This window comes from Mandrillus leucophaeus, unplaced genomic scaffold (assembly GCF_000951045.1).
Source record: "Mandrillus leucophaeus isolate KB7577 unplaced genomic scaffold, Mleu.le_1.0 Scaffold1194, whole genome shotgun sequence".
Classification (NCBI taxonomy): Eukaryota; Metazoa; Chordata; class Mammalia; order Primates; family Cercopithecidae; genus Mandrillus; species Mandrillus leucophaeus.
The window spans coordinates 652420-665092 of NW_012100254.1; the positions used below are offsets into that span (position 1 = coordinate 652420).

Here is a 12673-nt window from a genome sequence, read left to right on the forward strand (position 1 = left end):
TTTTTTTTTTTTTCTTTAAAAATAATTTATTTGATTCTGATTACAAAATACAGGTGAGGAGCATGGGCAATGCCTGTAACCCCTTGGTCGCACATCTTCCCAGTCTATGCTGCTGTAAATACCCATCGTACAACAGCAAGCTCGTGTTGTCCCCAAGCGCTTGCACATTCTAACAGCTGCAGAGTTATATGACCAGGTGGAAAGTTAAACAGATGCTCCACTCACAAGGTAGGGCCCCTCCAATTAGTCTTCCGGCTCCCTTTTGCTAATAGTAACTGGTGGCTCTTCCTATTGGTCATAGATAGATGACACCTGCACAATTCTCCGCGTGCTTTCAAGTAACCTCAGAAAGCAGTGACTAAGCCCCCTTTCCTTGCTTCCAGCTTCCTATGTCCCAGGCTGCCTGTGGCACCTGGACTGCTGCTGCCCCTGGGTCCCGCACATTCCAGGGCCACGATGGACGAAGGGCAGGCCAGGCCAAGCATGAAGAATTAACTGTCTTTATTGGGCTCTGACCAGGAGTCCGTGGGTCTTGACCACTGTGTGTCAGTTTTCTTCTCCACGTTCTCGGCCTGTTTCCGCAGCTTCGTGAGCTGTTTCTTCTTCCGGTAGTGAATCTTGACCTTCTCCTTCCTCTTCTCCTCCAGCGTGGCTGTCATTGCCTGGTACTTCCAGCCAACCTCGTGAGCCAGGCGCCCCAAATAGGCAAACTTCCTTGTGAGCTTCAGACGCACGACCTTGAGGGCAGCAGGAACCACCATCCGCTTTTTCTTGTCGTGGCGTGGTGGGACGCCGTCAAACACCTTGAGGCGGTCCGGAGCGGCCTGGCCTCACTTGGTCTCCTGGGGCAGCAAGCCTTGCACGGTCTGCCAGAAGATGCGACTGGGGGCCGGAAAGTGGAAAGGGCCTCGGGAAGGGTTGGTGTTCATCCACTTGCAGGGGAAAGCCAAGTACTTCAACTTGTTTCTGTAGAAATTGCCAGAAATGTTGATGCCCTCGCAGCGTACGACCACCACTTTCCGGCCCAGCAGTACCTAGTTAGCCATGATGGCCGCCAGGGGTTCCAGGAGATGGCCTCGACCATCAGGCACCAGGACCTGCACTTCCGCCATCTTCGGCAGCCGCCTGGGAAAAGAAAATCCCTGTTTTAATTCGAGCGTAGACTAAGCTAATGCAGCACAGACTCCAAAAGATAGGGCCCACACGGTGGAAGCCTACTTCCCCCTCCCCAAGTAAAGGCTCAGAGACAAAGGGACAGGAAGAGGTGGCCTGAGCCAGTGAGCCAAGAGGTCGTCTCGGGACTGAAATTCCCTCCGTCTGGTTGCTGCACCATCCTCTGGAGTCTTACCAGCTCCATGGTCAGTACTTAGGCACCAGGACCGTGTGCACGTCCCAGCTTACAGGAGAGAGGAAGAGAATGCTGCTTCTTAAGCCCATGACCCTGACGTTTCCCACCATTTCCACTTGCATCCTACAGGCTGAAATTTAACCATGTAGTGACCCTCCCTTCAGGCAGGCTGAGAAATTTAATCCCCAGCTGGTCAATCGTGGGCCTGGCTACAAAGGGAACAGTAGTACCCAGCAACAAGAGGCAGTTCTGTGCAGTCCCCTCCGGCTTCTCCAACTTGCCCTTCCCCACTCCCGCTAGAGAAGGTTCACACCTGCATGGCAGTGTTCAGCAGCCTGAACGTAGTAGGCATTCAGTAAGTACTCATTGAAAGGAACTTCGGTATATTTTGTACTTTACTAAAGAGGGAAGCAGTAGCAGCTTGCTTCAGAAATATGTGCACACGGTCCTAGTACCTATGTACTGACCGTTGAGCAGGCAAGACTCCAGAGGATGGTGCAGCAACCAGTCCGAGGGACAGACAGGCGCGACACTGTCTGTCTACTCCATCTTTCCAGCAGCTCTTTTCTCTAAAACTGCCCTATGACCACACAGACCCTCACCTGGGCCTGCACTTTGTTCCAAGCTGACCCTGCCTTTTTACTTGAAACTCTCATTCCCACTATTAGGGGCAAAAAACTTGATGGAACAAATTTACAACAAGGTGCCTATGCTTAGTGACTCATTATTATAGCCTTTAATAATGGGGAGTGTTTCCATTTCTTAAGCCAAATAAGTTAATCTCAAATTATGAACTATAACAGGCAGTGAAAGATAAATTTTTGGGGTTTTTTTAAGCAAATCTAAAACCATCTCTATTATCAGACAAAGAAAGTTAGTTAAAACATAATAGAAGAGATAGTGTGAGAAACTAACAAAGGGTTTGCTCACTTTTTTCAAAGTTCATTTAATTTAACAAAAACAAAAAACCATGTCATACATCGAGGATTCCCTCTGCCTCATCCTCTTCCCCATCCTCAGCCTCATCTTCTTCCCCATCCTCAGCCTCTTCTTTGGCCTCTAAAGGAAGCTCGGATATTACTGCCTTCCTTCTCACCCTGGAAACTTCATCTTGATCATCTGTCTTTTTTCTCTGTGTCACCTCCAACTTCATGTATCATTTCTCCTATTGTTATGTGCTGGTTAATTTGCTTCAGGTTGACATCTTGAGCTGTTCTGGGATCCAGGCCTTTCTTGACCGGTCTTACATCATCTAAGTTTTAGGAATGCTACCCATGTGTGCTTTTTAGCTCTTTCATTGATTACTTGACTGAGTTTCATCCTCACTGACATTTACACCAGGACCATCTAATTTTGTTTCTTAGTTTTCTTTGCTCTCACTGTTATTTTTCTTTTCAACCGTCTCTTTTTTCTTCTTTTCTGTTTTGTGACTTCCTACTTCCTTGACTGATGGAAGACGTATTTTCAAAGCAAGCTGCTGCTGCTGCTTCCCTCTTTAGTAAAGTACAAAATATATAAAAGTTTCTTTCAATGAGTGCTTCCTGAATGCCTACTATATTCAGGCTGCTGGAAGTCTAATTCTCAGAGCTTGTGTTTAAATACACTACTGTCCCCCTTGTGGCCTTCTTCAGTGGATGCAATAGTAACTATGCCATGTGGGGGTCATTGGCACAGTCCTGTCCTCTAAGAACTGACCATCCTCAAGGTGGATGATCCTGAAGTTTCCCTCTGGGGAAAAGGAGCGCCAGAGTGCCCTGTGGGCTGCCATCTTATCCCCTTCACCACCCATCCCCTTCCTGAATGCACTGTCACGACCCCACATCACAGCGTCTCTGAGCCCTTACAGAGGTGCTGAGGGTGACTCACTCTATTTCTGAATAACTTCCTAAGAAGATGCATATTTATTCCATAAGTCACAGCATCTTATCCCCGAGGGGATACTTCTCTGGCAGCTGGATCTCTTTCAGGCCCATGCTTAGCCACATGATTTTACTCTGAGCCCTATTTAAGGCATTTCCTGCCCACGTTAGGTCTCAGTGTTTTCCAGTTATCTCGGGTGAGGCACTACCCTGAAAATCCCCAGGGCTGCTCCACTTGGTGGAGCTGAGCCATCTCTGTGTCTTTGCCTTCTGGAACTCAGCAGCCATGCCCATGCTCCATTGCCTGCTATGAAAATCCACCTGGGGAGATATTAAAATCACCCTACCCAGATCCAGTGATGCTTCTTTCATTGTCCCCAGGTGTCTGAATCTCCCTGGTTCCATGCCCCATCTCTGAAGAGCAGCTGTGAATATGTGAGTCTCTACCACCAGCCTGCCGCCAAGATGGAGGACAGTAATTCAGATGACTACATCAATGTTCCTGCCTGACAACTCCCCAGCTGTCCCCCGACCCCAGGCTCAGACTGTAGTGCCAAGGAGTCTCATCTATCTGCTGATATCCAATACCTGCTTCGTGTGTTCTTAGAGCCGTCATCACTTCCCATGCCCCATCTTGACTCCCATCCCCGTCTATCTGTGCCCTGAGCATGGCTCTGCCCTCAGGTCCTCTTGCACACCTTGGCAGCCTCCTGTAGTTGACAGGTAAGCTGTAGGCATGCAGAGCAATTGTCCCAATGCCACTTGCTTCTTTTCCAATCTAACAGGCTGTGGGATTTGCAGAGCATTTCTTCCATGTCTTTGACCACAGGGTTGTTGCTGCCCAGACTCTAGACCACATGGCATCAGGCTGGGGCAGAGGCATAGCTATTGTCTTGGGCATCCTTCCCATGCTTGGGTCTTACACAAGTAGAAGGCTGTTGCTCTGAGTTATGTGGACATGCCTCAGCCCCATGGACTAGGTAGGGGTCTAGTATAAAAACACTCCCGGAAATGCCTTTGCCCTGATCCAAAAGTTAGCACTTCTAGTGAACCTCTACTTATCTCAAGTTCTATGCTAAAGGCAATTTATCTTGATGTGATGAGGTATTCTAAATTTCAGAACCAAGCTTGTTAGCGAGATATGCATATATATCCATAAACTCTCTTTACTTTGTCTCCATCACTTGATGCACGTAAGTGCCCTGACCTCAGCATCTCTCCTCAAAAAAAAAGGTATTTGTCATCTCTTTATCTTTCTTCCATAGCCTGACACTGATGTTTGTGCACTTACCTTAACTTTTATCTATTTTAGTCATCCAAAGCTATTACATTTCTTGGCTTTCACAAATGTTGCCCATTTCTTAGGCAGTTCCAGACAATGTGGGGAAGGAAAGCAGTAAGAAATTCCTGGGTAGCACTTATGTCATGGAAGAAGAGATATCCCACCTCCTACATATACTATTTGTCTAAGTTTTTGGGACAAGGTCATAGTCAGACATTATATCTTTAGATTGATGTCGACCACAAAGTTCAGCCAGAGCTTGAGGCTAGATGCCGAGCTTTGCTGCTGGGAAGAAGGCCTCTTCTGGCTATACTGCACAGTCTCACTGGGCATTCATCCAGAAATAGAGAAGAAAGGCTGCCAGACTTGAGTTGTGTTGTCTTTTATTAGCAGGGAATGTCATCACAGATTGGATGGTACATCCAAGTGCAATGTCACCATCAGCAAGGTCAGCTTGACACTCAAGTGGCACATTAGGGAAGAATGACTAGGACAAAAAAAAAGGAGGGCACCAAGGGAAAGGGATGATGGGGTGGGTTGGTGAGTGTGGGTGGGAAATGAAATGTTTAGTGAGGATCTGCTTTGTGCTGGGCACTTTAATCCACATTTTATCATTTGCTTTTCAAACCGATGCACCTTACCCCCACCCCAATGCTCTGTCCCTGCAGATATCAGAAGACAGTGTGATTTTCACACTCTAAAGTTCAGTTTTACATGCCATCATCCCTCTCTGTTTTTTAACAATCCAAAGACAGACCAAAAAAACCACCACAGTTTATTAAGTACTTACTGAGCACCCATCCACTGCCCCACATTGTGGCAAGGATTGTGAGGGGTAAAGAAGCATGGGGCACAATATTCTGCTGCCTTCATGTAACTTACAGTCTCACAAATAAATAGAACTTCAGTTGAAATACTGACATTAATTAAATAGAGTTGTAATAAATACAGGAATCTTCTTTGTAGACTCTTCACAGCATCCAGAGGCACCTTCCCTGACTGTCACTGGGGCTGCTTAAAGAATGACTTCTTTGACAATAATCCTGGGCCAAAAATGGGACCCATGGCCAAGGGTATGAAGTGTCCAGTGAACAGCATAGGAAGGGAGACTGTTTGAAATGACACAGGGAATGAACCAGTGGGGGAAGGGGGGTCCTGATCTAGACATTCAGAGCTTGTAGAATTGCTGCATCCAGGTCAGAAGAATGTCCACTTCCCCAAGGGCTTTGGTCAGAGCTGCTTCTATGTCCAACTAAAGGGAAAAGAGGGTTGAAGGTCAACCATGTTAGCTATGAGAATAGTCTTTCTTCTAACCCGCCATGGCTGAAATACACCTGACTCCAATCCATGGGATGGGTCACCTTTGGGATGGCCTCTGATGAGCTCACCTGCTTGTCACTTTTCCTCCATCTACATGTGTTTGTCTGCTTCAGGGGTGAGGACAAACAGGCTAGTGAGTATCAGTGGGCAAGGAACAAGGAAAAGGCACATGGCACGCCTAACAACAGGAACCACAAACTCCAGTATAAGGTGGATGTGTCCCACCACCTGAATCCACTGCACAGGTGAAATGAGCCCAGGTGGCCAGTCTCCATCAGATGTTATTGCTCTTCACCATTTATTTATAGGCTGATGCATCTCTTCCTCAAATAAAAAGTGATCAAAATCATTTATGTTCTGAGGGGAGCTGGGAATGATATTTGGGTTTTCTTTGTTGTCATAATTTTGGAAAAGCAAATATTTTTCTTTGTTGTCATAATTTTGGAAAAGCAAATATAATTTCCCGTAATTGTTTTTCACAACTAGACCAGTTGAGCATCATGGAAAATACATGGAAAATATGGGGTAGGGGTGGGGTGTCTCCCTCTCTTCTGACTTCAGTTGCCCAGCTCAAGTACCCACAAAACACAGGGAAATTTCCTCTAGCAAAATCATCTTGTAGGAAAATATAAAAGCACTTTAACTTGAAAACTGGAAGAAAAAAGACCACTTAGTTTATGATGCTTCTGCAAATATACCTGTGCTCGTGCTAAGTCAGGGGGTTTTGGGGCAAAGCTGATGCGTCCCCTGCATTACATTCTGCATTGGGTCTCTAAGGCGCCCTCATGTGATGGTTCAGAATAGTCTATTCTACTGGATGGGCAAGCTCTCAGCTCTTGGCCTTACCTGTTTGAATGCTCTCCGGAATAGCAGAAACCGCCTGTGTGCACTGTCTCTGATGGAAAGCATCTCATTTTCCTGCTGCATAACATGGGAAAAGAAGTTGTGCCAAGTTTTAGGTAGGAGCAGATGCAAGCTCCCTCTCACTTTTCCCTCTCACTTTTCCCAAAAGCCTGAGAGCCCAAGGCTGAATCCTGCACCTCCAAGGTAGCCAATTCCAAACTCCCACCTTGTGAAAGGGGCTGCCTCCTTTAATTCTCGCAGCAATCCTGCCAGGCAGGAGTGGTCATCCCCATTTTACAGATAACAAACTGAAGCCCAGGAAAGTGGAGGACTTTGCAGAGGGCCACCCAGCAGACTGGAAGCAGACCTAGACTTGAACCCAGAGTTGCCAGTATCCAGAGCCTGTGCTACTCACACTGGGTTGCAGTTGTGACACGATGAGAACAAAGTTGTTGGCCAGAGTAGAGAATGACTTCAGAGTCCTGACTTCAACTGTTCTATTGTGGTAGTTTTTGAAAACGGTTTTCAAGTAGAACTCCAGCAGGGTGTGGACAAGGTAACAGCTCTCAGCATCCTGGGGAAGGTCGGGGTCACTGCTGAGCCAAGGCCTCTGGCCACCCTGACCCCCTGAAGGAACAACCCACATGCCACCCAAGGCAAGATAAGCACAGCAGAGATAGGGATCTTCTAGGAGGTGATGATGAACCTAAGATCTGTAGGAGCCTTCAGGGGCCATGGAGAGCAGCATCTTTGTTTGACAGGAGGAACCAAGACCCAGGGAGATAAATGACCTGCCCCAGGTCACACAGTCAGTCAGTGGCAGACACAGCCTAGCTCTCAGGATTCCTGACTGCCCATCTGGTTAATATTCTCTTTCTTCTATGCCACATGGTCTCTTTAACAGCTATGGGGATGTGATGGGCCCTGAAAAGGGCTTGAACTTGGACTTGGTGATAGAGAGTTGGCTGGAAAATGACTGAGAACAGAAGAAATGAGGAGAAACTAATATCTTTGGACACAGCAATTGCACTCTAACCCCCTCAAGCTCCTGAAGTGCCACATCTTTCAGGGCTCAGGGCTCAGGACTCAGCAGGTTTGTGCTCACTAGATGGGTGATGAGAAGATGGTGACCCATCCTTGATAACATACTCTACCTGATCGTGATGAAAGAAAGGATGAATCCTTTTGTTAGGTATTATTTTAAGTCATGAGCTCACTTCGCAAAGAGAAAGAAAAGTTGTCTCTGGGTTAGGGGTCAGCATAGAAACCATCTCTGCAAATATGTGCTGCTTCCCTAGACCCCTAAATCTATCCAGTCTGTGAGATACCAAAAGCCAGATGGACCAAAGGAGGACCCAGGAAAACGGACACAGAGAAAAGCATGAAAATGGAAGAGGGGATATGAACCTGAGTAGATGCCCATTGGGCCTACAGAAGTAAAAGAGAAATATATAATTCTCTGGCTAAATGGAGAAAGATGTTTACAAGCCTCCACCCTCTCCATCTCCCAGTACCACTGCACACACATACCACATAGCAGTAACCCCAGACACTGACTTCCCTGGCTCACAGCCTAGCCCTGTCCTGTGTAAGGTCAGTCCAGGGAAGAAGTGAAGGCCTTTCATCAACCTCCCCTAAGAAAACCTTGCACTCCCACCCACACACAGTAGACCAGACGCACAGAGGGTGGTGTCCCCGAGGTCTGATTACCGAGACATTCTGCAGAACCTCTTGCTGCAGCAGCCGGACACTCCTGATGTTATCCTGAGATTGCTTTGCAAACAGAAAGAAAAGACGTCTCCATGTTAGGGATCAGCATAGAAACCAACTCTGCAAATATGTGCTGCTTCCCTAGACCCCTAAATCTATCCAGTCTGTGAGATCTCCAAGGCCAGAGGGACCAAAGGAGGACCCAGGAAGGGCTGGGCTGAACTGGCCCATGGGGAGGGGAGACAAGGTTGCAGCCATGAAAATAACTAAGGTTGGCCCCCCAGGAGCAAATGGAGTCCCAGGAGTTCTTCTTATTCTTAGAGCCTGAACACAGATTTGATAAGGAAGCGGTTTGATGCCTCTGGTCCTTTGACATGGGAGGAAATAAGCCTATCTGCTTTGAGAACCACTACGGGCAGGATTTGGGCTCCATATTGCACATGGCGAGGAAGCAGGATGTGGGGGAGGACAGCTTGTATGCCAGAACTGCCTCTCTTGCCCTTGGAGCTTCCTCCACAGACCAGCCACTCATTCCAGTTCTCAGATTTAGAGCCGAAGACTCCATTCGGGATGAAGCCTGGATGAATCTAGCTTTCTTCATGGTTTCCCTTGGGCTCTGTTTATTTCACAGAGCCCCAATTTTTTCTGCTCACATTTTTTCTGAGCCCCAATTTCCTCATGTGTAAATGGGGCTTGTGGTGCCTTCTGACCTCACAGAGTTATCACATGGGAAACTGGAAACTGATTAGGAAGCTGCGAAGGACTCAAGAATCATAAAATAGCTTCCCCCTCACCCCACCGGCCCACTGCCCCTAGGAACCCCCACAGCTGAGTCCAGAACAGCTCTTTACTCACCACAGTGTCTTTCACAGCCCAGAAGGCTTCCCACAGTTTCTGGGGAACAACCCCCTTCACTTGGCAGGGCCCAAATTGGAATTCTTGGCCCTGGACCCCTGGCACCTGGCTCCAGAGAAGCAGGATAAGACCCAGGCAAGGGAGCACAGCCATCTGCATTTGGGAGACTGTCGCCAGCAAAGGAGGGCAGAAGAGTCTGCTGAAAGAAAGGGAGGCAGCCTGTGAGGCCGGCCCTGTGACCCAGAGTGACATACCCTGGGAAAATGCTTTGAGAGTGTCCCCAGGCCAATCCTGGGGGCTCTCCAATGGGAAAGTTGAGACTATTGCAAACCGGCAGCCTTGCTAGGGTGCACTGAGGGTGAAGCAGGGGTCTTCCTGCCCCTCAGACTTAAAGCTGCTGGTCTTACCATCAGTCCACCTGCTCTTCCCCACCTTGCCCATCCACAGCCGCATGCCCTGCACCTCCCCCTTCTCCATCGCCGTTCTGTCTAGCCTCCAACCTACAAGTCAGAATTTGACCCAGAAGAGTGGAGAAATGGGAGGTTCTAATGTGCCTCGTCTGGGGAGCCCAAACCTAGGAAAACAAAGAGCTGAACTAGACATGTGCTTGTCCAAGTTCTGCCCTGAAGTCACTAGGCACACATAGACAGCAGGTCTTTTTCTCCTCTCCAGGAGACGGCTGTCCCTCACTCCTCATCACAAGGGAGCAAGGGGTTAATCCTGGTCCCAGGGAGGGACACAGAGGGCAGGTCAGGGTCATACACAGACTCTGCCACCTCCACTAACCACTCATTCTTGAGTCTAAGAATTCACTTTTTCTTTTTTTTTTTTTTTTTTTTACCAAATAAGAGAGAGGCATCAGATTTCCCAATGAATCATCTCTAAAGCCTTCCTCTGAAGTGCCGGTTGGGAAGGACTGTGTGCAGAACCTCCAAGCTGGGGTACCTAACGCCATTATGTATTTATTATAACCGATGCAGAGAATGTCTTTCCACCTGCCTTCTTTGTCCTTTGCTCTTTCCCTCCCTCTCTCCCTCCCTCCTTACCTTTCTTTCTTCCTTCCTTCCTTGCTTTCTGGCTCCCTCCCTTTCTCACTTTCTCCCTTTCTTTTGTGCTTCTTTACACAATCATTTAAGAACCTTTCTTACTCCAGGCACTGGTCTGACACCTAAAGAAACTGCCTCCCACCCCCACACTGGGAGGAAGACCAGAGAAGACCCAGTTCTGCTGGCACCTGGGCTAGGGAGGCAGCGACCCCTGGGTTATGGGTCACGGGGCACAGGGGCTATGCTTCAGCATCTCTCACAATGTCTTTTCATTCTGTTCTTTCAAAGTCCACAGGCTTTTTTTTTCTCTCTCTCTTTTTGACAGGATTTCACTCTGTCACGAGGCTGGAGTCAAGTGGCATGATCTCGGCTCACTGCAACCTCTGCCTACCACGTTCAAGTGATGCTCATGCCTCAGTCTCCCAAGTAGCTGGGATTTTTGTATCTGAAAATATCGAAAACACATGCCCAGCTAATTTTTTTATTTTTATTTTTAGTAGAGACAGGGTTTCACCATGCTGTCCAGGATGGTCTCGAGCTCTTGACCTTAAATTATCTGCCCACCTCAGCCTCCCAAAGTGTTGGGATTACAGGCATGAGCCACCGCACCTGGCTAAACTCCACAGACTTTGCAGCCTCTTGAAAATTCATCTCTCAGTCTCGTGTTCCTCCCGGCCTTCCTCCCAAGCAGCCTTAATTCTTCTTGGTGTTAAATTGGCAAAAGCAGCTCCTCATCACAGTCATGTCTTGTCCCTACATCAACACTCAAAAAATTGACTTCTGCTGTCCCCACCTTGACCCCCTTTCACAAATAAAGCAGAGGTCTAGTCCTTCAAAGAAAAGTACGCAAGAATCCCCATGCTCACCTCTGGTCCTGTAAGTGATGCTTGAGGGCTGGCTGCCTGGAGGGGGCTGGTTCTCTTTGCAGAAAAGAAAAGTTGGACAGGCACCCTCACCATTCACCAATCAGAGGCGTAGCTGTGGGTGGAAGGTTCCCGTCCCAGCCGTGGAAGTCGTTTCGGAAGTAAATGTTTGCAGGCAAGCAAGGCTTTGTGGAGATTTGGGCATATATATGGGGGCTGAGGGGGGAGGGGTGGAGGAAAAAGAGGGAGGTGGAGAAAGGGAAATTGGTCATGCTTTCCTAGCGAATTACTTCATTGCCTAGTCACCCATCACTTTAAGACAATAGGGCGATGGGGAAAGCAGCCCCTGAGGTGAGATGAGACCTGGATCTGAGTTCAGGCTCTACCACAGGCTGTGTGGGCAGGGACAAGTCTCTTAGCTTCTCTGAGCTGCAGTCTCTGCATGTATAAATTTTTAAAAAATCTGTCCCACCTCCCCCCAAGGGCAAGTGTAATAAACAAATGCAAAAACAACACAGAGGTCCTAGGTAAACTGTACACATGTTAATACATTATTACTGTGCAGCATGCACCAGTCTCCTTCCTGTCAAAATAATTCAATAATGATGCCTTATTCATGCTGGGCAGTAGTCCACAGGAAGGAATCACCTGTAAGTACCTCTCCTTTAATCCGTCAGGGCCAGGAAGTTGAGGAGTGTTTCCTGACATGCAGCTACCCTTGGTCCTTAGGGTTATAATCACTCAATCAAAATGTGCCTCTCAGGTTCTGGAAACCTGGAAGAATAAGGAAGTGTATGCATGGACAAGCCCAGAAAGCTGGAAGGCCTGGTGTTCTGGTGGGCTAGTCTTGGCCTGTGTGACTCTGAACCACTCAGGGGACACCGAGAGTGTGATGTGTCAAGAGTGCCAGTGCAGTCAAGAGCTCTGACCCTATCTCCAGCTAGCAAGGCACTCAGCTCTAGATTCTACCATGTGCCCACTGAGAGCATCAAGCAGAGCACTGTTTCCCAAAGCACAGTCCTCAGACTCTAGGCTTGAGGAATTCTGGTCTTGCAAGATCCTCCATGAAACAGATGAATCCTAATGAAGTCAGTTAGAGAGCCCTGGCATGTGCTAGCCCGTCCTGGAAATGTCTGATGCTTCTTAACTCTGTTTAATCCAGCATTTCCCATAAGTATTTGCCCACATCCCTGAGGAATACATTTTGGGAATCAGGGATTGGCCAACTGTAGGTCACAAGCCAAATCCAGCCTGCCACTGCTAAGCTGAGAATGGCTTAACCTTGCGACCTAAGAGTACTTTTTACATTTTTTAATGATTGGGGAAAAAATCAAAAGAAAGACATTATTTGCAGGTTTCTGTATCCATAAATAAAGTTTTCATGGGTCACATATGTTTGTTGACATATTGTCGCTAATTGCTTTCGTGCTACAGAGGCAGAGATGAGTAGTTGTGACTGAGACCATATGGCACACAGAGCCTAAAATAGTTCCTATCTGGTTCTTTACAGGAAGAGTTTGCCCAACCTGGGTCCAGGCATGGGAAAC

The 12673-nt window shown here is 47.8% G+C and overlaps 2 protein-coding genes across 2 annotated transcripts in view; one reads left to right on the forward strand and one right to left on the reverse strand.

Moving 5' to 3' along the window:
• FAIM3 (Fas apoptotic inhibitory molecule 3) overlaps positions 1-4430 on the forward strand; it is an 18160-nt gene extending 13730 nt beyond the window's left edge. The window contains exons 7-8 of the mRNA XM_011967119.1: positions 613-1037; positions 3589-4430. Coding sequence (XP_011822509.1) covers positions 613-1037; positions 3589-3717 — 554 coding nt within the window. The 3' untranslated portion in view covers positions 3718-4430. The remainder of the gene's footprint in view (positions 1-612; positions 1038-3588) is intronic.
• A 425-nt stretch (positions 4431-4855) lies between these two features.
• IL24 (interleukin 24) lies at positions 4856-10910 on the reverse strand (the record flags this gene model as incomplete). The annotated part of the gene is made up of 6 exons (XM_011967131.1): positions 4856-5741; positions 6656-6730; positions 7068-7226; positions 8363-8425; positions 9218-9416; positions 10873-10910. Coding segments are annotated over 6 exons (618 nt in total), but the record flags the coding sequence as incomplete, so codon positions are not given.
• Positions 10911-12673: the final 1763 nt, after the last annotated feature.